The 27,741-nt window shown below is 38.8% G+C and overlaps 2 protein-coding genes and 1 long non-coding RNA gene across 5 annotated transcripts in view; 1 reads left to right on the forward strand and 2 right to left on the reverse strand.

Moving 5' to 3' along the window:
* Nucleotides 1-2,337, reverse strand: part of LOC148373307 (solute carrier family 12 member 7-like) — a 25,775-nt gene extending 23,438 nt beyond the window's left edge. For all 3 annotated transcript variants that reach the window (XM_088344884.1, XM_088344858.1, XM_088344876.1), the window contains exons 1-2: nucleotides 2,214-2,337; nucleotides 1,597-1,761 (exon numbers count right to left, since the gene is read on the reverse strand). In XM_088344884.1, the coding sequence (XP_088201010.1) occupies nucleotides 1,597-1,744 (148 nt within the window). In that variant the 5' untranslated portion in view covers nucleotides 1,745-1,761; nucleotides 2,214-2,337. The remainder of the gene's footprint in view (nucleotides 1-1,596; nucleotides 1,762-2,213) is intronic.
* On the forward strand, nucleotides 1,660-24,899 carry LOC148373308 (uncharacterized). Its single transcript, XR_015851481.1, has 3 exons — nucleotides 1,660-2,126; nucleotides 2,268-2,350; nucleotides 24,525-24,899. It is a non-coding gene; the product is annotated as an uncharacterized LOC148373308 (long non-coding RNA).
* The window catches only part of LOC148373309 (cysteine-rich secretory protein LCCL domain-containing 1-like), a 30,080-nt gene continuing 20,687 nt past the window's right edge, over nucleotides 18,349-27,741 (reverse strand). The window contains exons 7-15 of the mRNA XM_088345082.1: nucleotides 26,180-26,347; nucleotides 26,023-26,083; nucleotides 25,882-25,948; nucleotides 25,670-25,800; nucleotides 25,556-25,599; nucleotides 25,402-25,474; nucleotides 24,348-24,417; nucleotides 22,603-22,736; nucleotides 18,349-20,065 (exon numbers count right to left, since the gene is read on the reverse strand). Of these exons, the coding sequence (XP_088201208.1) occupies nucleotides 20,014-20,065; nucleotides 22,603-22,736; nucleotides 24,348-24,417; nucleotides 25,402-25,474; nucleotides 25,556-25,599; nucleotides 25,670-25,800; nucleotides 25,882-25,948; nucleotides 26,023-26,083; nucleotides 26,180-26,347 (800 nt within the window). The 3' untranslated portion in view covers nucleotides 18,349-20,013. The remainder of the gene's footprint in view (nucleotides 20,066-22,602; nucleotides 22,737-24,347; nucleotides 24,418-25,401; nucleotides 25,475-25,555; nucleotides 25,600-25,669; nucleotides 25,801-25,881; nucleotides 25,949-26,022; nucleotides 26,084-26,179; nucleotides 26,348-27,741) is intronic.

Below are 27,741 nucleotides of genomic sequence, written 5' to 3' on the forward strand. Positions count from 1 at the left end.
CGATAGGATTAGTGCATGTCACATCAGTTATTTTGTGAGGCTGCGGGCGGGGGAACTCACTGATTCAAGAAGTTCTGTTTTAATTGAATGCACTTTTTTTAATGTAACAAAAGTTATTAACTAGGGAAATAAATATTGAAACTGCCCAGAGGCAATCACAAACACTTAGGCTTGGTAAATGACATAACTGTAGACAGCGAGTAGATGTTTGCCATGATGCTTTATCACAAGAGATTGGAATGTGGTCATCTGATTGGAAATAGAATGACAACTTGGAGTCATCTCTGCTTTTGACATCTGTATTTGACATTTCAATTCCGTGGAGGGTTCATTTTTAGTTTTAAAGCCCTTCAACCCTGTTTTATAACATTTACTATCAATGAAAGGTTAATTGTGCTGCACTAAATTAAAGAGCCACATGATTGGATTTATGTTTATTCATTATCTTTTGAGGTAGTTGAGTACAATGTTTTCAAATTTCCTTTTTTTTTTTAAAATTCGTTTTTTTAAAACATTTTTAATATATTCTACAATAAAATGTACAAGTGCTTAAAAAACACAACCAGTTTGAAAAGTTTTTCAGGCATACTTTAATACAATCTGTGTGCAAAGATTTTGCTTACTGGTGTTGGAAACAAACTCCTGGTCATTGAAAAATGGGCAATGGAAAATGTGCCTTATTGTTTACATATAGTTGCAAAATCCTGTCAAATCAGCATTATGTGCTGTGTATGTTGTGCAGCAAGCTCAGCTTACCGACAACCCATGCACTTGTCACTACACTTCTGAAGGTTTGGTGGGAAAATGAAACTGATTGTTGTAGCAGTAAAAAATATTGCTTTCACAAAATTAAGTTAATTCTTTGTCCTCTTTGCAGCAACCAGATCTTTTACACCTCAGTGGCCGTCTTTCCTTGTCTCGCAGCACCCTCTGTCAGAATTTATGTTCCACAACGCGACACAAGTGGTTCATCCCCTCCTACGATTGCTTCCAGCTAGTTTGTAATGCTGAGGGGGTGCAGGTACGTAGGACCCAGGGTGCTCCCGATCTAGCTTGGTGAAAAGAGGCTTGTGTCCCTCACTCTCGTACCTTACTCGACATTTTGCAGCGGATTCAGACTTTCTTAACCTAATCATGAACATGTTTGCAAGAATTATGAGTAAAATTGAGGAAAGGGGGGCTAATGGGATTGTGCTTCACAGTTTCCCTTGCTGCAGGTGTGACTTATGTGTGTGGAATGGACCATGCCTCCCCATAAACAACACTCAGCCATCATCAGTAAATCGATCACAAAAGAGGGTGTAATGATTCACAACTCCACCACAAGCCACGCTCAGTCCTCAGTCAATGTGGAGCAAGCCGACAGAAAAGCTATGACGCATCCGAAATATGGTGTAAGATTATTTTGTATTTTGCAAGGAAACTTCAACAGTTTGTAAGGGCTTGGAGCCCTGGAGGTTGACAGGTATGAAATTTGGTTGAGTGATTATGCATCTAAACAAAACACCGAGTGTTCATTGTTAAACGACACAGTAATGCACCAATCCGCAACGGGAACAAGAGTCAACACCCCTGAATATTTTCCAGATTTCCTACCAGACTGAGATCCATCGGACGAATCATCCTTTTCTCGATTCTTAAAAAGATTGTTGAGGCTGACAGGTTTGTCTTCTCCAGTGGCAGCCGAAATTTTACCGTTTCCCTCCGCATCATTCACTGGCACCACAGTGAAGTTGGTGGGCATCTTGACCCCACAGTCGCCTGTAACATTTGGGGAGTCAACGTTAATGACAGTAGGAGTTATTCAACTATCTGCTGACGTTCTACAGATGCACGAAACTCTGCACGAGTTGTTTGAAGAGAAAAAAAGGGTGCATTAATTTGTCGTATACTTAAAAGGTGAACGTCTTCCTGCACGTGAGACAAGTTTGTTTTCCACTATCCCCGCCTCTTCCTCCTTTGTTGTTTTTACTCCCTTTCCCTGCAATGCCCCGAGGGCATTTTCCAATGTGACTTCAGTTCAACAGTTGAAGAAAAGCGCCCGAAAACTCGGAGAATCCACAACTTCTCACCCACCCTCGTACTAACGTCTTTTCGTCCTCTCACCTTACTTCAAAATCCAAAAGGTAGAAAGAGAAACGACCCGGAGACGGGGGCGTACAACAAAAGTTAACAAAGGACGGACTAGCAATCCTTGAGGCAAAAACACTCACATGGAAGATTGAAAATAAGGCCGGCGTTTTTGCCTTGTGATTTTGTTTTTTCAGGCTGAGACCGTCTTCCACCTATTTCCTACGAGTCGACAAAATGGGTGTTACCTTTCCCACAGTGCATTACGGGTAGAGCAGAGGTAAGTGTAGAAGTTCAGGGAAGATACGCAACACACCCTCGTGCAAGCTGACACTAAACAAGACTACCTTCCACTTCATGAATTCAAACTACGAGAGGTAGTTGTCTTTAGTGTTTCTACCTTGTATTTTGTATAGACTCATTTTCGTTTTTATAAACAAGTGTAACGTAGCCCAGCTGCGCGCGCAAAGTTATGAAATGATCTGCATTTATATAGCGTTTTTCAAGTCAATGACTTCCCAAAGCGCTTTACATTGTGCTTAGCTTGTTCTGTCCACTCCACGCATCGGCCCGGTATTGCAGTACCTCCGGGAGCGGTGCATTCGCAATGATCGCAGCAAGGCTTTAGGGCTAGGACTTTAGCTTGGCCTTTTGGCTGAGAGTAAGTGTCCCGGCTCCTAGGCTTTGTAGCGTATTATGAACTGACCGATAACGGATAATGGATAATGAATAACGAAGATAGATCAATAACCCTTAAAAACCCCAAAACCCCCCCTCACATTTCCCAATAGCGGCCGTGATCTGTGCAGCCATGTAAGGCGCTAACCTGCTTATTGGGGGTATTGGGGGTTCAGTGTCTTACCCAAGGACACTTCGGCATGTAACACGGACAAGCCGGGATTCGAACTGGGATCCCTTAATCCTAAAACGATCGCTCTACCTCCTGAGCTACTGCCGCCCAGAGTTAAAGTTGAAGTAAAAGTTGAGGCAGAACAGCGGACTATAGCCTATGTCAGTTTATTACCGGCCAATTGACAGATTAATATTGTGAAACCATACCTGTCAACCTCCACCGCTCCATTGCTTTACAAAATGTTGTTTTTTCCCTTACAAAATAGAAAATAATCTTACACACTATTTTTTTTCAAACGTGTTTATTTATGTAGTTTAACATGTTATATTGTGCATGTGTTTAGTTATATCATATATATTGTTAATTAACATTTTGTTGTGAGCAACTGAGTTGCTCGACATGAATGAGGTTTGTCATAAAAACGTTCAAAAATTAAGTAGCTTGGACATTCACCGTAGAAGGAAAAATACATGCAAATATAATTAAGTAGAATAATACATTTTCTTATTCAAATTATTAATGAATTTTCTGAATTAAATTATTTTTGGTAATATACTGATTAAAGGGATAAACACACATGTCTTTTTTCATTTTCTCCTTTTGTACTTCCTTTTTTTCTTTATACAACAATAATAATTCGTAATATAATGCATCAAAGCAAGTGAGCCGTTTGAGAGCCAACTCTCTTTAATGAGGTGAACCAAAAAATCCGGTTCTCTAAAAAGAGATGGACTTCCTTTCACGACATAACTACCACATGAAATCAGGCAGCAGATGCATGCGCACAGTAGAATCAAACCGCTCGCTTTGTTTGCAACGAAAAAAAAAACGTTACCGAGATAGAGGCTACTGCGGCGAACTCCCTTGACTTGATTGATTTGCCGTTTCATGATAGTAGGTGTATATCGGATGGTACCCATAATTGACAAATTTGCGTTTTTCCGTAAAGATTTTCTTGTACGTCGTACACGTCTTAAAATGCATAATAAACGTACTTTGTACGGCAAAAAAGTACAGGTTGACAGGTATGTGAAACACACTATCGCAGATAGAAACATTTCAAATAAGGAAAACTATTTGAAAGCAGCTAGACAGTGACTTTGTTTTGATGATTAAAAAAAACAGTTTCTTTGATCTGCGCCACTAAATTGAGCTTTTGTGTGTGACTTTTTTGCCTCATATGCATCACTGATACCTATCAGGAATGTCACGGGTAAAACACCTCTCTATCACAGCAAGTTAAATGGACGAAGATAGTTGCTAAAATGAAAAATTCCTATTCACAGTAGCTTAGTTCACAACTAAACATTCAAAGAATGGACTTTCCTTGGTTTGCACCATGGGTGTAACCAGCCCATTTTTCAACCCAAGCCCCACCAATAAATATATCCATTTTCTTTCGCTTCTCTGGGGTCAGGGTGGCAGGGGCAGTGGCCTCTGCAGGGAAGCCCAGACCTCCCTATCCCCAGTCTCTTCATCCAGCTCATCCGACGTGATCCCGAGGTGTTCCCATGCCAGCCAAGGGATGTAGTCTCCCTAGAGCAGGGGTCGGGAACCTTTTTGACTCAAAGAGCCATAAAAGCAAAATATATTAATTTTATTTTGGGAAAGAGCCACACCATATATTATGAGACAAATTTACTAAATTGCTAAACCCGCGCCACAGACAAAAGCTTAGTCTTAGCACATTTATTTTTGATGATTTGATAAAAATTATGAAAAGAGAATAATGCCAGAGCTCGTGTCCCAAAATCAACAAACATACCACTTTAAACTTGTGTCTTTCTTGCAATTACTCAAGATCGGTTAAACTCATTTTGACCCTTTTTTTTCCACACATATTGGTTTCAAAACCAAATGTAAGCAGTTATTTTGTAAAAACGTGACAACATTCTGCAAACAGGGAGCCTGATGTGCTTATCTATGGCGCAGACGGCGTAGGGCGAGAGATGGGAGGGAGTGCTTGCACTTTTTGCATAGCTCCACCCATCCCTCCCACTCACCCAATCAAAAAACTTTAAGTTCTCTTCCGGTGTTTTGTCGTATTTACAGTGTGTTCTGTGGATTCATCATAAGGTATCTGAACACTGAAGACAGATAATATAGTGAGGTTTTATATAACGGATTCTTTAGCGATGTACAGCCAGAACGAGTTTTTTTTTTTTTTCCGTGCAACACCTTGACTGTAAATTGTAGTGAAAAACGTGCCCTATATATACTGCCAAGCACAACAATTATGTCAGTTTTGGTTTGGCTTTGTGAGTCTTTGAACAGGATTAATAGCTTACGTTTTGGACGAGATGGAGAAAATTTGCATGCAATCAAATTTGTCTCCGAGCCACAGGTACTCATAGAAAGAGCCATATATGGCTCGGGAGCCATAGGTTCCCGACCCCTGCCCTAGAGTGTCCTGGGCTATCCGTTCGGTCCTTACCATAGGGAAGGGTAGGAACGTCGATCGCCCGGATAAATCCAAAGCTTTCCATGTCAGCTCAGCTCCTTCTTCACCACGGCTGACCGTTACAGGTTCCGCATGACTGCAGACGCTGCACCGATTCGTATGTTGAACAAGAGCCCGATATACTTTCACTCCTCCAATAGGAGCAGGAATCTCTTCCCCAGCCCAAAATCAGCAACCCAAAAGGCTGAGAACCACAGTCTCGGACTTGGAGGTGCTGATTCTCATCACAGGGGATTCACAATCGGCTGCAAATCACGGTTTGAGGAAGCAAACAGCACCACACCATCTGCAAAAAGCAGGGATGCAATACTGAGGCTTCCAAACCTGACTGCGTGCCCGCCAAGACACCGCACAGAAATTCTGTCTATAAAAGTAATAAACAGAATCTGTGACAAAAGACAGCCTTGGCAGAGTCCATCTTACACTGGAAACGAATCCGACTTCAGATTGAGATTCAGATTCAGATCTACTTTATTGTCATTCTAGTACACGTGTATACAGAACGAAATGTCGATGCATCTGACCCCCACAGTTTCCTTGAATGTACAGATATAAATAAAGTTGTATTGTATTTTGGCTACGTATAGTATTTTACCATAGTGCCGATAGTGCAAGAAGAGTAGCTAACCAGATGTGCAAAATGGGCAGTCAGGTTAACAAGTCAGGTACACAGTAATATTAACACTGTAACAATAACGCTGTAATTACAATAGTGCAGAGAGCAATGTGCAAGGAGTGGCAAGCTATAAAAAAACTGCCAGTAGTGCAAAAAGTCAAATTAGCAGCCGTTTAGATTTAAGTTAACTATATGTTAGATTGACCATTTAACAGTCTAATGGCCAGGGGGACTAGACTATTGCGGAGCCTGGTGGTCCTGCACCGCACACTGCAGTACCTCTTCCCAGAGGCTAGCAGAGTGAACAGTCCATGATGGGGGTGAGAGGGGTCCCCGGTAATGTTCTTAGCATGGGATAGGCAGCGCTTCTGGCCAATGTCCTGAATGGAGGGAAGTGTAGTCCCGATTATTTTCTCTGCTGTCCTCGTTACCCTCCTCACACTACCCCAGTCGGTAGCGCTGCAGCCTCCACACCACACAGAGATACAGCTGGTCAGGACACTCTCTATGGTGCCCCTGTAGAATGTGATGAGGGAGGGTGGGGGCAGGTGGGCTCTCCTCATCCTCCGCAGGAAGTACAGGCGCTGCTGTGCCCTCTTAACCAGTGATGCAGTGTTCACGGACCAGGTGAGTTTGTTTGTAATGTGCACCCCTAGGAACTTGATACTGCTGACAACCTCCACAGCCTTGTTGTTGATGCAAAGTGGGGCATGGTTGGGCTGGTTTTTCCTAAAGTCGACAATGATCTCTTTAGTTTTGTCAACATTCAGGACCAGGCTGTTGTCCCTGCACCAGCCCACCAACTGCTCCACCTCCTCTCTGTAGGCCAGGTCGTTGTCATCCCTGATGAGGCCCACCACTGTTGTGTCGTCAGCATACTTCCCGATGTGGTTTGTGGCGGACCTAGGGACGCAGTCGTGTGTCATCAAGGTGAACAGCAAGGGGCTTAGGACGCAGCCTTGGGGGGCGCCCGTGCTGAGGTAGATGACATCTGAACTGTTCTGACCTATCCGCACTGATTGGGGTCTGTCACAGAGGAAGTCCAGCAGCCAGTTCCGCAGGGGGGTGTTGAAACCCAGGAGTCTCATTTTGTCTACCAGATGTTGTGGGATGATGGTGTTGAATGCTGAACTGAAGTCCAGGAACAGCATTCGCACATGGGTGTTCTTCTCCTCTAGATGTGTCAGGCTCAGGTGAAGCGCAGAGGAGATGGCATCCCTGGTGGAGCGGTTTGTCCTGTAGGCAAACTGAAAGGGGTCGAATGAGGAGGGGAGACTGGAGGTTATGTGCTCTTTAACCAGTCTCTCAAAGCACTTCATTATGATAGGAGTCAGTGCAACGGGCCGGTAATCGTTGAATGATAAGATCTGGGGTTTCTTTGGCACTGGGATGATGTTGGCAAATTTGAAGCATGATGGTACTTTGGCTTGGTCTAGCGAGGTGTTGAAAATGTCTGTTAGTACACAAGCTGATCGGCGCACTCCCTAAGTACCCGCCCCGGCAATGCAGACCAAACTCTGGCACCAGGCATACATGGACCGCAAAGCCCTGATAAGACTGTGTGGTACCCTACACTCCCAAAACACCCCCTACAGCAGACCTGGGCACTCCGGTCCTGGAGGGCCATACGTCCTGCCAGATTTTGAAGTTTGCTCTTCTTTAACTCAGGTGATACAAATTATAACCTCGTTAGCAAGCTAGCAAGTGCTCGTTAACGATACTGGTGATTGGAATCACCTGTATTGGATCAGAGAAACCTCAAAAATCATGCAGAACATACGGCCCTCCAGGACCGGAGTGCCCAGGTCTGCCCTACAGGGATCCCTGAGGAACACAGTCTAATCAACACCCAACAATAAAAAAAAAAAGATGAAAAACAGCCCCACGGATTAATCCGCTGGTTTTGGGGGACAGTGTGTGAAGGTCAATTCTACTAATCTAAAATGTATCAGCATTTCTCAAGCTGCTCTTCAAATTAAAACGTTGATGAGTGATTTGTCATTTTCTTTACCAAGATGGTCTGACTGCAGCCTGGATTTCTCGAACGTGATGTCAGTAAATGGTGCTGTTGGTCCAGAAAGGTTAAGACATGAATAGAAACTGAAGCCTCCACTCTTTAGAAGGGTTCTTTTGTTGGATGAACAAAAGTGGGAACATGACTACCAGGTTTCAGAAAATACCCTCCTAGCAAGGGTCCCAAGAATACAGACTACTAGTAAATCAAAGTAACGTTAAAACGTGTCAGGTTGAAAACAATGTCCGGATGATTTAAGAAACTTTTAAGTTACACTCAAACTCGTTTATTAAACCAAAGCAAGCACATAGAAAAAGGCAATATTGCGTTCTTGTAAATTGAAATGAAATACTTTCGCAGATTGAAGTGTGCGCCTCTTTTTTATATGGTCTTGTGGATTCTGATTGGAGGACACAATAAGGTTTCTGATTGGTTCAGACAGGAAATGCAGTGTATACTGTTGGTCGCTAGATAGCGTGCGAGTATAATGATGAGCATGAACATTGGTATTTGGCAGTGAAACTCCCACAGAAAAAGACGCACTCAGCGGCCTTCAAGTTGTAGATGGTTAGCAAAGGAGTTCCGTGCACCTGTTTGACAACAGATAGGAGTCTAACAGTGAGTGTCTGAATTGTAGCTTTTTGGCTTATTGTCCTGACCTTGAAGGTGCCTGCTCCTGAGAAAAACTTGAAAGCTTAACTGGTTTTGAATACAATACAGAAATATGTAAATGTATAAAGATATATATTGGGTGTAAAATATAGAATATGTTATACTTAAACCATAATTTCCCTTAACAAACGTTTTCAAATAACAACCATTGTCAGATAAATTGAATGATAATGTGAGGGCTTTGAAAATACCTACTTAGCCAAAGCACAGGAAGGATTAAAGAAGCAGAATTCAAAAAAAGGAAGAACTTGGAATGAACTAGTGAATAAAGCCGCAAAAACTTCCTCTCTTATGTGTCCGATGCGAAAATTAGAAAACGGTAAAATGAAAATCCCTTCAGCAAACAGAAAAAAGGTCAGTGCTGACGCACGCTGGGAACAAGCTGGCAACAAACTGGCCCCCCTCAAGGCCATCTTATTAAGTGACCTTAATCTATTTGTAGGACTTTTACCTGTTTACTGACTCTTCTTCCAAGCCAGGTAGTTGCAAAAACACACAGCAAGGTTTTGGTTTGGACAACTTCTTGTGTCATCAAATAGGAGCTTTTACAAGTAAAAGCACTGTGCTCTTCCGCCACAATATTATGCCAGGAAGGGGGCACTTTCAAACCTGTCAGCAGCTTGAATTGGCCAAACGTATAACACATTAGATAAAGGGATGGTTTATAAATATATAGTTTACCTAAAACGGATGCCATTATCACCACTATATATTTTAGTACGTTGCCATTCTGTGGTCAAATTAAAAAGTACGAGATTGATAGATGACGTTACGTTGATGTAATTAATTTGTTAAGTTAGGTTTGGTCAGTGATGGCCGGTTACGGCCATCAAAGCTTTCCCCGCTGGCCATAAAATATCAGAATCATGTGATGTTAAGTATATTTTGTCCATGAACATTTATTAAATAATTTCAAATTGTCTGTCTGCTTACTTTCATTGAGTTTCCCCTGGTTGCGCTGCTTCCAGATGTATGCTTTCATATTTAGTTATTTAACGAATTACATTTCGGCCATTGCTTTTGGCCAGGGTCAGAAATTAACCCAGACAATAAAGCTGTTGTTTTAGCCAATCAGATTCTGAGTTGGTGAGTCAGTGCCTTCTAGAAAGAATAAAAAGTCAGCGGTTTCACAAATTATGATTGGCTAGGGGGCGGTAACTGAAGTATCACAATGAAAATGTGATGATGTTTCCACTACTTCTGTTAAATGGACATTTTCTGCCCTAAATTGAATTCTAACTTATGCCAGAAATACAACAGGACAGGATTGACTGTCAGCATTATTTTTAATGTGAGAGAAAAGGACTTCTTGATGGAACTAAAACACATGGATAATCTATACGACAGAGTGATTGAAATTGGAGATAGGAGGATGTTGTTTCGTGGAGAAAAAAAACGATTGTTGGTAAAATATTCCTTAAATAATATTGCAATTTTAGTTCTTGTGGGTTGGATTGATTTAACCAACTGAAGGCCTGGGTGTGAAATGCACAGCCCGCCACTAGGTTTGGTTAATGGATAATTCAATTCTCTAACTATGAATGTGAGTGTAAATGGTTGTCGAAAAGATTAAAAGCATTTATCTCAGTAAAATATTTTTAGCTGTTATCACTCTCATTAGAAACAAGAAAAAGGCATTTAAAAATGATTATGATGATGATAATGATGATTCTTATTATCATTGATTTTTTTCAAGTTTTTCTGAAAGCCACCAAGTCAGCAAGACAAAAACAAAAGGCAGAGGAAAAATCTTTCTACTGCAAAGTCTGACTTCTTAAAATACTAAAGGAGACTAAAATGATTTTTATGCCACATTTGTGTTTTCCAGAAATAATTTTCAACGCTATAGTGGATTTGTTCTTTGGTTTCAATGTATACAGTAGTAAAGTATTTGATAAAGAACCGTTTTTTTTACTTTGCGAGTTTTGCCTATTGGGAGAGTTTTCCCAACATAACCACTGCATAAAAACGAGAAATTACTTTATTGGTTGAGTCCTCTTTGACTTTTCTGTTTTGGTTTACAGTCCATATATAATGGATGGCACAATTGTATCCATCCATATATAAAGTAAGTCCACTCAAAGAAAATGAAAAGGGCACACATGAACTCAGAAATCTTCTAACCCCCCCAAAAAAATCATTAAAAAAATAATTCCATGTACCGTATTTTCCAGACCATAAGGAAACACCTACATACCCCAAATTTTGCAGAAATTTGAAAGTTCAACGTATAATATATATATACCGCACATTATGGTTGAGTAAATTGTTGCAAAAAACAGAAAGTATTTCAACAAAGTACTATACAAGCTCTTTTATGTACATATAAATTACACATAAAACTACAACGCTATTGACGTACAGGGGCAGATGTTGAGAGACAGTTTAACCCAGGGGTCTCAAATGTGTTGCCCGCGGGCACCAGAGTGCCCCCGTAGGACAGCTGAGTTCCCCGAGGCTCTGTTCTGAAAATAGCTCACCAGCGCTAGTTTATTTGGATTTTCTTGTGAATTTTTTTTAGTGGTCTATTTATCCCTACTTCCAATAATTGTAATGATAGTATACAGTAGTAACAAGATCGTAAGAAAATGTTAAGTTGTTATTTTAGAAATGCATATGTGGCCAAAGGAGGGATTTAAGTCAAGTCAAGTCAAGTCATTTTTATTTGTATAGCCCTAAATCACGAAGAGTCTCAAAGGGCTTCACAGATTATTACACTATATTACACAGACTATCTTTCAGCCGACGAGAAGAGTAGGTTATTCATATGCTATGGAGTAGAAGTGAGTTTTAAGTTTAGATTTAAACATTTCCACTGAGGTTGCAGATCGGATCTCAGGGGGAAGAGCATTCCACAGCACCGGTGCCCGGATGGAGAACGCTCTCGAACCAGCAGAATACTTCTTGGCTCTTGGGATCACCAGAAGACCAGCGCTCTCAGAACGAAGGCTTTGGACCGGAACATAGGGGGAAATCAGATCTGAAAGATATGAGGGAGCAAGTCCATGTATGATTTTGTATAATACTAAGAGAACCTTGAAATCACATCTTAGGCTAACAGGGAGCCAATGCAGGTTAGCAAAAATCGGCGTGATGTGATCGGACTTCGTTGTCCTAGTTAAAAGCCTCGCTGCAGCATTTTGTACCAGCTGATGACTCTTGATTCTGGACTTCGGGAGACCGGAGAGTAGTGCATTACCGTAATCGAGACGGGAGGTAACAAACGCGTGAATTATAATCTCCGCATCCGACTGAGACAGTATAGGACGAATTTTAGCAATGTTGCGAAGATGGAAGAAAGTGCTTCTAGTAATTTTCTTCACATGTGTTTGAAAGGACAAATCGGGGTCAAATATGACACCTACAGTTTTAACTGAGTCACTCTGTGTGATGTGACATTTGTCAATGTTCACAGCAGTTTTTGAGAATATATCACGGCATTTAGATGGACCAATGACTAACATTTCGGTCTTTTCAGAGTTAAGATGCAAGAAATTGAGTGACATCCACTCTTTTATCTCAATGAGGCAGGCCTCCAAATTTCCACAGTTTAGTGTGGGAGATTCCTCCAACGGAAGATATAGTTGAGTGTCGTCTGCGTAGCAGTGGAAGCTGATATTGTACTTGCGAATAATATCACCTAATGGAAGCATGTAAATGCTGAAAAGAAGGGGGCCAAGCACTGAACCCTGCGGAACACCGCAGGTAACATTAAAGGGCTCAGATGTCATTTCACCATATTTAACACAGTGCGTCCTATCTGAGAGGTAGGATCTGAACCACGAGAGGACGGTTCCTGAGAGACCAATCCATTTTTCCAACCGTTCTAGTAGGAAATTGTGGTGCACTGTGTCAAAAGCAGCACTAAGATCCAGATTTAAAAATATAAACTAAAGAACCAATTTTTATTGGGTGAAATCACGTCCTCTTGTTCCGTGGGCTTAATTGCAAGGCGCCTACCTGCTTATTAGGGGCATTGGGGATTCAGTGTCTTGCCCAAGGACACTTCGACATATAACATGGAGGATCCGGGAATCGAACCTATGATCTCTTGATCCCAAGACGAACGCTCTACCTCCTGAGCTAATGAAATCACAAAAAGTAGTAGGGCTGCAACTAACTATTTATTTTAATAATCTAATCAATTAATTGATGAATCGGATGAAAAAAAACACATATATTATATTTCCTCTTCTGTATTAAAATATTTAAATTTTGTGGACGGATAGGAAAACAGTGCACAAAACAAAATCTTCTACAATATTAAACATTAAAAAGAAACAGTGTTTGTAAAAAAACCCAAACAAAATAAATACAAATGTATACTTTACACCTGCACATACAGTGGCTTGTGAAACTATTTGGCCCCCTTGAACTTTGTGACCTTTTGCCACATTTCAAACATAAAGATATAAAACTGTAATTTCTTGAGAAGAATCAACAATAAGTGGGACACAATCATGAATTGTTTAACATCATTTCTTTGACTTTGACCAAATTGCAATTTTTTTTAGATTCGCTCTACTTTTAGAAGGCAACAGTAAATTTGGGATTACTGAGGAATCCTCATGAACACTGACATCAATATAAGAAGGCAGTTTTCTTTTAGTTCTGTGTTGTTAAATTCTCAAACAAAAAAAATGTTTTGTTGTGGTTGCTGCCGTTTCTAGTGACGTGCTTTAAGGTTAACCTACATTTGTTAATCCTTTAATTGGCAGAGCAATACGCAGTGGAAAGTATCTGGCCCCTTTGAGCTTAGTGACCTTTTGCCACATTTCAGACTTCAAACATAAAGATATAAAACTGTAATTTTTTGTGAAGCATCAACAATAAGTAAGACACAAACATGAAGCGAAACAGACTTTATTGGATATTTTAAACCTTTTTAATAAATAAAAAATGAAAAAGTGGGTGTGCAAAATTATTCAGCCCCATTGAGTTAATACTTTGTAGCGCCACCTTTTGCTGAGATTACAGCTGCAAGTTGCTTGGGGTATGTCTATATCAGATGTGCACATCGAGAAACTAATATCTTTGCCCATTCATCCTTGCAAAACAGCTCGAGCTCAGTGAGGTTGGATGGAAAGCGTTTGTGAAAAGTAGTTTCCAGTTCTTTCCACAGATTCTCAATTGGATTGAGGTCTGGACTTTGACTTGGCCATTCTAACACCTTAGTATGTTTTTTGGTGAACCATTCCATTGTAGCTTTTACTTTATGTTTTGGTGGCTTGTGGCAAACTTTAAACAACACTTTTTATGGATATCTTTAAGAAATGGCTTCCTTCTTGCCACTCTTCCATAAAGGCCAGATTTGTGCAGTATACGAATGATTGTTGTCCGATGGACAGATTCTCCCCCCTCAGCTGTAGACCTCTGCAGTTCATCCAGAGCATGGGTCGGAAACCAGTGGCATGCGAGGGGTTAACCAGTGGCACGTGAGCACGGCAAAGTAATCATGATTTCTTTTTAAATGCGCATTTTTACCTGAAATTTAGACATTTTCATTACGCGCTTTCATTGCGGTGCCTCGCAGAGGAGGAGAGATGTGTTTTAACCCTCCCACAGAAACATCGGTGCGCGATAAATGAATGACACGACAGCCAAATGACGGCTCCTCGAGCGGAAAAATGACTCCATGGTTTTTTTTTTTATTGCTGCCTCACCAATTTTTTGTTCAGTGAAGTGTGGAGTGCTCCCACACTGTTGCGGATTTCGGTCGATCTGTTTTCTCATTGTCCGTCATGTTTTGCGAGTTGAATTTACCGTAGCCTTTGAAAATTGTGCCTTAGATCGCATTGCACCTCTGTTGTGCTCGCCCTGCCTCGCAACGTGCTGAGTTGCGCATAAATCGAGCGACACAAGGAACAAATGACGTAATTTGTTGCTGACGCTTTTCATCATTGATTTTAATCGATTCATTGTCGCAGTGCTAAAAAGTAGCTCTCTTGAGAAAAGTTTGAGACCCCAGATTTAACCTATCAAAAGGCAAAACAAAATGCACTATGCAAATCAGTGTTTCTGGCACCATAAAAAGATTGTAACAATGAGAGCAAGCCTAATGCATTTTCATATGTTATCTGTACCACTGGTGGTCTAGTGGTAAGGTGTAGGCACCCTGACACTTGGGATCCGCGTTCGATTCCTTTTGCAAAAAATGTTTTGCAATTTTAATCAGCGACTCTGATCGACTTATCAATCTTATGCCGTTAGTGTATGAAGAGCCCAACTGTAGCCTTAATTTTAGGCGCCTAATAGTCTGGTGCTGCATTTGTGTGAAAAAGAAATAATAAAAGACTAATTTTTGGGTTGCGTCTCATAATCCAATGCACCTCATTGTACGGAAAATATGGTGTATTTTTTAGAATTATTTGTCTACATTTTCTCAGATTTTATCCAACTCGGCTTTCTGCAGAAGTCATTCTACAAGGTCAAATGGAACTTGGATTCTTGGAATAACATACTGTGAGGTTTCACTGAATATCTTCCCATTGTACTTTGTATCAGAAGAAAATAATCAGACAAGGATTTAAATAAAACTCATAGGGCAGAAAACCCAGCTGTGGGTATGATTACCATGTTTCTCTACCAAAACACAGCTGCTAACTATGCTTGATAAAAAAAAAAAACTTTGTCCAAATCTAGAAGTGGTGGAGGATTGAAGGGTGTTTTTTTAACCGCATGCTTCTCCACTGAAACATACGCACACACGTGCACGCAATACTTGTCCGCATATAGCCCACATGCGTGGTGTGTGTCCACCCGAGAGTTTTAACCACCTTAGGAGCCCATTTAATGGCGTGAGAATGATTGTACTAGTCATATTTAGAAAGGGCCTCATGGTTACTCGCTTCAGACAAATTGAGAAATACACATTTCTCCACAAAAGCGCACACGACACACAGTCATTTGGTGTGCTCAAGTTTCAAACACTTCTCGACACCCCTTGTAATTACCATCTTGCTTTCACACACGTAATCAAAATGTTTTATAGCGTATAGTGCCATCACAGAAGTGTGTTGTTAAAAACAGCCAGGATTATATGCATTCATATTCTATGAAAAGATCCCTTCAATCAAATTCTCTTTATTACCGATATAGAGCTTGTAAAGACGGATATTTAAGGGATCGTGAGATGACAGGTAAAGCTGTGATTATAAAATACCGTTATGTTTGGTTTGAGGTCGACTATTTTGAAGGCTTTGGCCCTGGCAAAGATTTACTGACGTATTTGACGTATGGCGGTTTGCTGAGTAGTGCGGCTCACAAACTCATTTGGGGTCCTTTCAAAGATGTCAGGTGATGTTGTGTTAAGGTCAAATAAATTCCAGTCAAGGAGGTGAGGTTTTTTTCTCCCTTGTCATCTGGCCTAGAATTCCAGGCATGGCACACTGCTTCCTCACGTTTGACCCTATAAACAAGTTTTAGCATATGCGATCTCTGTAAGACTAAATGAAACCAGGTGCTGAAGTAAAAAATTGGGACATTACGAAGTTACTGGTATTTCTTGAAATAATAATGTTTCATTCATCCCTTTATGATTGTAAAAGTACTCCAAAGTTGGCAAATATTTGAATATACCCACCTTGTTTTATGATTTCACACATGTACAATGAATACTCAGTTGCCACAGTAATGAAAGAGCTGCTATTTTTTGAATTTTTTTCTCTTATGAAACTGGGCCTGGAGACGGATGGTCGCTAGCAGGCTGCACTTACCCAAGACACACACACAATCCTGGCAGAAAGGGGTTTTGTGAGCTGCGAATGAGGTCAAATACTCATACATATTTTGCTGGTACACATTTTAACACAAAGTAGCATGAAAAAATTACAACGGTGATGTAGCCGAAAGCAGACCAGGGATATGGCACACTATGTTTTCACTTTATGGTCTGGATCAGGGGTGTTAAACTCAAATTCACAGTGGGCCAAAATTAAGCAGAGAAGTAAAGTCACGGGCCAAAGTCAATATTTATTGAAAAAATAACTGCAACTGATATGTAATGTTTAAGCTTCTCATATGGAAACAAATTTTAGTTTTGCTTAAACACAGAATTTGGAACAACCAAAGCTTGATATTATAAAAACATGAGAAACTAAGTTTGAAATAAAAGACACAGTGGTGTTAATTTCTTATTTAATAAAATAAATAAAGTAGTATGTATCTCCGCTTATCTTTCAAGTTCCTTTTTCAAGTAAATCTTTTTCAAAGCCAACAACAACAGAACCAAAAATAATAATGTAATTCGATAAAAATCATTTCAAATATTGACAGACCATGCCTCGCAGTAGAAAAAATGCATACAAAACATATCTATTCAAGGTCAGTTTGCTACGCTCTTATTTACTCTGCACATTGGTCTAAGCCACATACCTGGCATCTTTTCTTAGATTTGCCTCCCACCTGTCTTGGAAGGTCCTATCGTGTATCTCTCGTTTGGCCATTTTTGTGGAGGGTGAAATTGTTAATTTGTCCGATGCGACCGGGGCATGGATGAATGACTGTGAACGGGAGAGCTTGCTTTACTGCATGCCAAAATTCTAGCAAAGCATTGTGGGATTTCTAGTATTAGCGGCACAGTATATACAGTGGGCCAATTATATAGTATCATAGTGGGCCAGTATATACAGTGGGCCCATTTGATATGATCTCGTGGGGCCAATTCTAATGTCACTGCGGGCCAGTTCTGGCCCGCGGGCCTGAGTTTGACACGTGTGGTCTGGATGAAAACTTTTTATAGCCCCTCTTTACATAATTTTACCCACTATATAAAATCAACAGCACATTATTTTACATGCCTTATCACCCGTATGACTGCGAGTTAGATCTTTAAAATACATGAATGGATAATTGTTGTTAAATGCGGGGTGCGGGATTTGAAACTTTGTTACTCTCTGCCGCCATCTCCTGGCTTAAAGTCATGATTGAAGCCTTTGGCAGCTTGTTCATGATGTGCATGCTCAGTTGAGTCTGTTTTAAGTTGTAACAACTGTTTCATAGTATATTCCACAAACACAACATGAATCAAAATTGTGCAGATATACATTACACAGAACTTGACTTTTTTCACGAGTGAAATGCTGTATGATGTCAAGTAGTGCCCAGAATTGTTTTGGGGATTCTTGTAGCAATGGCCGCCTCTGCAGCACACTCTTGTGAATTTTGACACTGCAGTGCTTACCTTTCTTCTGCAGGAGAGTTGGCCCAAGTCCTCTTTGGCATTAATCGTGTTCCTAGACTGTTTAACGTGATGTACAGTACATTTAGGTAAGGGGTCATATAATGTTTTTTTTAAACCAGAATGTTTTTTTCCCTGATTTGGTTGCACATGCCTTGAGATAGTGCTGCAGCGTATAATATACATATATTAATATACACATTCTACACCACACATCCATAGATAGAGACATGGAAATAAACATACAAGCCATTATTCAGATGGGATCTTTAAACACTTATCTGATATTCATCCGGCACTATATATTGTTAAGTAGTCAAGTCAAGTCACGTCACATTTTTTTGTAAAGCCCTTAATCACAAAATGTCTCAAAGGACTGCGCTGGTAACATTTACACCATCCCCTGATATTAAACTAACATGCGGGCAAGGAAAAACTCAAAAACCTTTGCATGAGGAAAAATAAGAAACCTTGAGAAGGTGTCTCACATTTAATTTTTATTCTAAAAAGGTGACACTTCGGAAAAAAGTTAAAATAAAACACTCATAAGAGTGGACTCACATTAACACTTTTAGTATTAGTTTTACCTTATTATAATATACATCAGTAGCTGGAAATACTTAGGCAAAACGTGTCTAAGAAAAAACAACATGCATGTCTATTCAACAATAGAAGTACATATATTTAAAACTATACATGTATTTAAAAAACTGTTTATTTAATTTCTCAATCATTTTTTAACATCAATGGTATGAAATATATCTGCCATAATACACAAGAACTATGAACACAAGCGTCTTTACGCCTGGCAAATTGATTTTATTGCAATTTTATCATGCATAGACCTGGCCAGCCAGGGGATCATTTACATATATATCTTGAAAATGAAACGGTAAAAAACACGAAAATATAATTATTCAAAATTAAGATTCAGCTCACAACAGCTTGGAAGATTGAAAGATGAATGAAAGCAATCTCTCTTGCCACACAGAATTAAACGTTCATTATTATTTACAACATTTTAGAAACAGTATATACACACATATACATATTATGTTCATTGGTCCATTTTTGGAAAATAAATGGATAAAAAATAATATACTGTCAATTGCCTCTAATACTAAGAATATATATACATACTTTATCATTTAACAACCCAAAAACCCGAGTGTTACTTAATTGTGTAAAAAACTCAGTAACTAATAGGGGTGCAAAGAATAAGAATGAATGAACTTTTTATTTTGAATATAAGTCAGGAGAAAAAAAAACAAAAAAAACAAAAACAATATTAATGTAGCATGCCCGAAAAGGAGTAGAATGAAGCATAAGCTTATAAAACTCAAAAAACTCTGTATGGAGTCAAATCAGCAAACAAAATCATCAATAAATTCATACTACTAAATAAAATAGTCTACTGTTTCTTTTCAAAGCGTTTTAAATGATAGTACATCATATCTACTTGAACTGGGAACATGTGAATAAAGTTTTAACAAATGGACTAGTTTTTATGATGTCACTACACAATGTGATTTAAATTTTCTATTTGTATTCACTAACTAGTGCTATCCATATTTGACAAATGCCCCCACAATTGCGATTTAAATTGTTCACTAAAGTCTTCAGTTCCTCCGCTCGCCACTATAACTCTACCTGAGAATAGCACTTATGCAATTTACAATTTTTTTTCCAATCATCCGTTTTCTGGACAGAAGACATTGTTCTGACCGTGTGACAAATAAGCGATGACTCGTTGCACCACAGGTAGCTAATTCAGGGTTCGTTTGTACGAGATTTTCCTTATATAAAGTAAATGTGCTAAGCCCCTCTCCTCAGAAAAATGACCAATCATATCTACAGTAGCTTTTATCATGAGGCACAGCAGGTCTTTGAAATGCTGAATTTCTACATAGTTTAAGCGTGTGTGCATGAGAAATTGTGTTTTTATTCTTTTGAAATAGAAGGAACCATAAAGACACATTTACTCCAATAGTAAATATAAAAATACATTTAGCTAGTACATCTCAGTTAAGTTAAAGTCCTGCTGCACCTTTGATGGCCAATGCACAAATGTTTTTATTTTTTTCCCTTTTTTATAGAAAAAATAGAAAGCTTGATTGATGAGTCCTTGGATACTTTCTAGTGCTATGTATCAGATGATGGCAAATACTCTGAACGCTTTTCCTGCTGTTGGGTTCATTAAGCTGCAAGAAGCAAAATGAAAGGTCAACATTAGGTACAGTGTGGCTTGGTGCTATCCTTTTATAAGATTAGATTCATCATTATAAAGTATAGAACATTATTTTAATGAACTTTTTATGGTTGATTTTACCTACAGAAAAAAATCAAGTAAGGTTTCATTTGGTAAGAAATTTTGAATATAAACATTAAAATAGTGATTTTAAAGATTTGTGACTCGGAAACTAATATCAATAATAGCCAATAAAGAAGCAGCCGAAGTTTGTGCTGTTAAACATTACAAACATCTCACTTTCCACTTTTACCATTTTGGTTTTTTTCTTTGCAAAGTAGTTTGCAATTACTGTATTTTCTGGACTTTTCCCATTGCATTCAATGTTTAGCGACTTTATACCGTAAGTATAACTCAATTAACACAGTAAATCTAAGTGTAGTTTTAGTTACTTTTGCCTTATAGTTCAGTGTGTCTTATATATACTGTATATATATATATATATATATATATATATATATATATATATATATATATATATATATATATATATATATATATATATATATATACTGGACTGTCTCAGAAAATTAGAATATTGTGATAAAGTTCTTTATTTTTTGTAATGCAATTAAAAAAACAAAAATGTCATACATTCTGGATTCATTACACATCAACTGAACTATTTCTAGCCTTTTATTATTTGAATATTGCTGATTTTGGCTTACAGCTGAAAACAACTCAAAAATCCTATCTCAAAATATTAGAATATCATGAAAAAGTATACAAGTAGGCTATTCAACTAATCACCTGAATCATCTAATTAACTCGAAACACCTTGCGAGGGTTTCCTGAGCCTTAAAAACACTCAGCTTGGTTCAGTAAACTAAATCACAAGTATGGGGAAGACTGCTGATCTGACTGCTGTCCAGAGGACCATCATTGATACCCTCCATCAGGAGGGTAAGACACAAAAAGAAATTTCTCAAAGAGCAGGCTGTTCACAGAGTGCAGTTTCAAAGCATATCCACAAAAAGTCTGTTGGAAGGGAAAAATGTGGCCGGAAACGCTGCACAACCAAGAGAGATGACCGCAGCCTTAACAAAATTGTGAAGAAGAGCCGCTTCCAGAATTTGGGGGAGCTTCAAAGACAGTGAGCTGAAGCTGGAGTCCAGGTATCAAAAGCCACAGTTCACAGACGTGTCCGGGAAATGGGCTACAATAGCCGTATTCCCATGGTCAAGCCACTTCTGAACTCAAGACAACGGAAGAAGCGTCTGACTTGGGCTATGGAGAAGAAGCACTGGACAGTTGCAGAGTGGTCCAAAGTCCTCTTTTCAGACGAAAGCAAGTTTTGCATTTCATTTGGAAGTCAAGGCGCCAGAGTCTGGAGAAAGGCTGGAGAGGAGCAAAATCCAAGTTGCTTGAAATCCAGTGTGAAGTTCCCACAGTCAGCAATGGTTTGGGGAGCCATGTCAGCTGCTGGTGTTGTTCCACTGTGTTTCATCAAGTCCAGAGTAAAGGCAACTGTGTACCAAGAGATATTAGAGCACTACATATTTCCATCTGCTGAAAAGCTCTATGGAGATGAGGATTTCATTTTCCAGCATGATCTGGCACCTGCCCACAGTGCCAAAACCACCAGTAACTGGTGCACTGACCATGGCATCACTGTCCTTGATTGGCCTGCTAATTCCCCTGACCTGAACCCCATCGAGAATTTGTGGGGTATAGTTAAGAAGAAGATGAAAGACACCAGACCTACAAATGCAAATGAGCTGAGGGCCGCTATCGAAGCATCCTGGGCATCAATAACACCTCAGCAATGCCACAGACTGATTGCCTCCATGCCACGCCGGATTGATGCAGTAATCCGTGCAAAAGGATTCCCAACCAAGTACTGAGTGCATCAATGGACATTTTCAAATGTTTGATTTAGTTTTGCTGTTATAAAATTATTTTTTTACTTGGTCTGAGGAAGTATTCTAATATTTTGAGATAGGATTTTTGAGTTTTTTTCAGCTGTAAGCCAAAATCAGCAATATTCAAATAATAAAAGGCTTGAAATAGTTCAGTTGATGTGTAATGAATCCAGAATGTATGACATTTTTGTTTTTTTAATTGCATTACAGAAAATAAAGAACTTTATCACAATATTCTAATTTTCTGAGACAGTCCAGTATATATATATATATATATATATATATATATATATATATATATATATATATATATGTATATATATTTATATATATATATATATATATGTATATATATATATATATATATATATATATATGTATATATATATGTATATATATATATATGTATATATATATATATATATATATATATATATATATATATATATATATATATATATATATATATATATATATATATATATATATATATGACAAAGCACTACTTTTTGGGGGGGTGTAATATAGTGCAGAAAATACGGTAAATAATCCCTTTAAATGCATATAAATAATTCCAATTTGTCACAGATAATAGCAAGGATATCTAACGGGTTAGTTCTCGCCATACCTTTCAGAAGTAATGCCATTTTGAGAAAAGCCTCTGTACTGCCTCCTGCGATCCACTGGCATCACATCAATGTAACCTCCAGATTCGTTTTGGATGACTCCTGCATGCACGGCTGCTCGGCAGATACTTGACTTCTAAATAGATAAGGCAGGCCGCAATTAAAAGATAATTCGTGACATTAACCGTGGATCAGATGCGTGCTCGTTTTTATTGAAAGCTGCCTGGCCTGGTGGTGGTATGACACAGAAGGACCAGCGCCTGGACCTGAAGCATATCAACGTCTGCATCGACTAGCCAGCAGAGATGGGAAGCTGTGTCGTTGCTGTTATGTACCTTTTAAGACATTTTTTTTTCTAGGCTCGAGGTGTTGTTGCTGTCAGGGGCTTTCTGGAAAAAATATTTATCTTTCTTACATGTCACCAGTGTTTTTCTTGTTGATGTTTTACTAAGTTTTGTGTTTTGTTACCTATTGCTTACCTATTGTAAGTGTAACCTGTTCAGTCCTTAAAGACATTTTGTAATTAAGGCCTGTACAAATAAATGTGACTTGACTTGAAAGAAACATTGATTAATTAAATGAACAACATTAATATTGTTTTTCGCTATATTTTCCATATCCTCATAAGATGTGTTGTCGTTTCTCAATAAAATACACATTACTGATCATCAAACTAGAATAGGACCCCACAAACCTTCTAATCTAGTCTTTTTTTTACATTTGTTGGTCCCCTTATCTGCACTGTCAATATTTGGGAGTACGTATGTTTCTGTCCTTTATTCCCTTGTTTGGTATGGGGATAGGCACACCAAGTGTGGGACTTTTACAGATTTCTATCTTTGTATTTTATGCCTTTAATTCCATTACTGGTGAAAAATATTTCAAAAAAATAAATTAAAAAAAACTCCAACAGCATCAAATAGTTCAACTGATTTTTCACGAGAAAAGACTTATCACACATTGCTTTTCTCCACTCCCTTTGTTAAAGCAAGGAGGACAAGGATGGGAAAAGAGAAAAAAAAAACTTGGGAAACTTTAAAACGTATACTATGTTTCAAACTATGATTTCTAAATGGATAAACAAATAATTGTTATGATGATGTGATAATTTGTTTATAAGACTAATAGAAGCAGCGTCCAAAGTTATTTTGGGGACGGGTTTCTGATAAGCTCTGGTCGCAACATGTCATCCCTTTTTTCATTTCAGGCGATTTGTTCATTTTTTGAGGTTTGTTGCAAAAACAAGAAAAATCAATATATATATATATAGTGTAAGTCTGTAGAAACGTCACTTAAACAGTCTTTCTTTAAAAAATATGGCCTGCACACATTTTACAATATCCATCCATTATCTGCACCACTTATCCTCAGTAGGGTCACAGGGGAGCTGGAGCCATCTCAGCTATCTTCGGGCAGTGAGCAGGGGATGCCCTGAAATGGTTGCAAGCCAGTCGCAGGGCACACAGCGACAGACAGCTCACTTGCTCATTTACATCTAGGGACAATTTGGACCGGCCAATAAACCTTAGTTATGGGGAATGCGGGAGGAAACCTGAGTGTCCGGAGGAAACCCAAACAAGCGTGGGGAGAACATGCAAACTCTACATGGGGAGGCTTCGGTAGCTGGACTTGAACCGTGGACTTTCACACCGTGGGGCTGCACGCTAACCACCCAGCCGCGAAGCCACATTTTACAGTATGAAAAAATAAAAATAAAAAACAAGAAGAAAAAAACAAGTTAGCTTACATCTGCATAATATTTGCTCCCAATTACTCTAGCTTGACTTTCATGCAGGCAATTCTTGGGACAATACAACCTAAAAGAAACAAAAAAATGCAATAATCAACACATAATTTAACCAAAGCATACTGGAGTTGTCCGGCTCTAGTAAGTCCTAAGAAAAATCCTCCTTATTTTTTTCAGATGTGTCAGAGGAGGCAAACCATGGTTCAAAGAGCCGAAGAAACGCCAGATTTCCATGTCTTCCTCCCTGAACACAGCTTATTTAATGAATACGATTGGTGATTGAGAAATCGTTTAATGTTTATCGAGAAAAATCGTTACATATATTTTTTTTACTTGCTTACAACGAAGAATGTTATTCTATTCTGACTGGCAAAGGCCAGGGTTAGGTTTATATTTACTATTATTGCGCACTGCTGTTCTATATTTGGAATTTTTGCTAATCATGTTCCTGTTCTTTGATACCACACCCTTTAGGGTTGATCTGCTTTTTGTAACCCATGAGATTTCAATAAAAACAAAGGTCTCAGGGGAGGACCTTTAAAACAGGCAGGATATGCAATATCTTGTGAATTGTGTACAGTGCTCTTTGTTCTGCTTGTAAGCTCAAAATTCATTGATTTATTCTGTCCTTGTTTTGAGCGTCTATTAAAATTTAAATTCATCACTTTGTATTGTGTGAGACTTGCAGTAAACCTGCCGATGAGCTACAACTATTTTGAGCTAGAAAGTGTCACGTTTTTGTGTCTCAGTAGGTTCCCTCTCTGTCTTTCTCCTCTATCTCTCTCAACCCTACCTTAGTTCTTAGTTCCCTGATCAACAGTTCTTCCTGATAAACTCTTGTACTGACGCATTCGTGGATTGACTCTTCTGGACCACCGACCCCATACCTGCATCTTGGACGACCATTGTTGGCTCGCTACCTGACTTCCTGTGTACCAAACATGGTCTGAATGAAGAGCATTATTACACTGTGTTACTGCACAGTGTTATTTACCTCACCCGAGTTTGCAACCTACTCTACTAAATTGAGTTAACATAACAAAATATTTGTGACCTGGGACAGTGCCGTACTGGTTTCTTGAAAGGACAGAATTGCGCCACAGTGGTGTCACACCTCACCGCCTTGACTAGAAAATAAAAAATGCAACAAATGAGAGATTCTTTTAGAGGGCATTATCTTGCACAAGATGTGATTAAGCGATTCCTACCAGGCACAGACTGTACTTTAAAGGAATTTGCACTTCTGTTTTTCCTGTGAAATTAAATAAAGAAAATGATGCTTGAGAATAAAACACGTTTTAACGGGTGATTCTGAAAAATACCCAATCGACTGAATGCCGTTCTTGTAGGATTTTGTGAATTGTTGTTTTCGACCCAGTCTGGTAACATCCAACCATCCTCCGTCGTTGTCAATAATACCAGCATGCAGTGCAGCGCCACACACACTGGATTGCTGGGTATTCCACAAGACAAACAACAAACAGCACAACGATAAAATAGTACAAGTAGTGCATCATTGTAATTTGGTATTCACCATGTCATAAGACGTAGTTCCGACAACTTTTCCGTGTCTGTCAAAACATCCAGGTGGACACTCGTATCTACGAGTAGGATCAATCTGTGGTTAAATATTTTTTTTCCTGCTTTTCGTGATTGCAGATTCTTATTACTTCACCTGTTGCATGTCGTTCCTTTGCACCGATCTCTCAACTTGGTGTCGCACTCCATCTGTTGGCCTGTAAGAACATGTGACCATGATTTATGCTTACATAGAACCACCTGCCAAAACAGCAACATAACTTGGTTTTTTGGTCACATGAATTATTGCTTACACATCTGCTCGGTGCTTACGAACTGGTTTCTTTCCAAGTCCTCAGAGGGTCGTGAAGGGTTGGGATTTTGGGCCCTGGGTTGGCTTTCCCCCTCTCTTACAGCATCTGGCGCCGGTTCAATGTAGTTGGTCTCCGTCTCTGGAGCAGGATGCCTCTCAACACCCCCATCTGAAAACAGAGTTTCTGTGTTACTTGGAATGTTTGTCTCTCAATTATCTACGGACATTTTTCGGGGAAATTGTGTTCATTCATAGTTTCTGAGGAGTATTTTCAACTTGTAATAGCAGTATCTTCCAAAGTGAATCAAAAAACAATATCTGTGACTTAAACACATATTTACTAAATTATATAGACATTCTATTGCAATTTAGTCAACAATGAAGGTCTAAAATTAATGATTACCGTAGTAACCAGGACTGTCAAAGTCAAAGGGATGGAAAGGCCAAATGAAAACTAAAGCTAGAAGACGAGGGCTGGACTGACCGAATGTTAAGAAATTCTAAAATGGCGCATATAGTCAAGTGAACCTAATTTAAACAAGCGAAAAGGTAGCAATATATTTCTATATGATGAAAAAAATAAAGCTTTATTTTCTTATGACTCTACCAGTGATCTTTAATTTCAAACAGGCTCAAAAGACAAATAACCGTGATATGAAAAAATAAAATAAAACTTACATAAAAATTAAATGAAAGAAGCGGGTATCATTCAGGCCCCTTTAGTAGCTTATATTATATATTTTAGCAAAAGGGGGCTAAAATCACTTAAAAGTCAAAACAATAGCAATTTTATATAATAAAAAAAAACTACAAGGAGAAGTAACAAACATTGAAAAAAAATCCACAACGATTCCCGGCGTATGATAAAATAATGAATCAAGACCATCTCAGGGCCCCAAGTAAACTTTCTTGAGTACCAGATGCGGCCCGTGGGACTTGACTTTGACAATTGTGCAATAGCTGAAACTAAATCCTTTAATATAAACCATATTTTATAAAACGTTTTTATAAAATAAGCTTGCATTTTTTACTACAATAAAATAAAAACAAACAAAAAAAACCTAACCTCTAGGCCTGCGAGTATAGAACAAAGCTATAATGGTTTCACGAGTTAGTAATGATCAAAGTCAAGAAATTATAACTAAAACATGACATGAAACACTGTAGAAATACTAGGATAACAACTGAATGAATGGCTACATTAAGAAGTCTGGTACACATTTATACCACAAAATAAATAATTACACTCCATTTACAGTGCCCTGAAGAAGTAATTGCTCCTTCCTAAAATCCAGATTTCTTGTGTATTTATCACTCACAAAGAAATTAGGTCATCAAGCCAATTTTAATATCACATAGAGACAACCCAAGAAAATTAAAAATGCGTTTCTGAAATGTTTATTCCATTTATTAGGGAACAAAAAATGTAGGTCCAACTGGCTCTTTGTGAAAGCTAAGTTAAATTCCTTAAACCACAGTCAAAAAGGATTGCCACCACTTTGAATCAAAAATAACTTAAATTGAATCTGTTAGACAAAGTGAAGTCGGCTACAAAATCTCAAG

The sequence above is a fragment of the Urocampus carinirostris genome, chromosome 1 (assembly GCF_059441175.1).
Source record: "Urocampus carinirostris isolate Australia breed hairy pipefish chromosome 1, RoL_Ucar_1.0, whole genome shotgun sequence".
Classification (NCBI taxonomy): Eukaryota; Metazoa; Chordata; class Actinopteri; order Syngnathiformes; family Syngnathidae; genus Urocampus; species Urocampus carinirostris.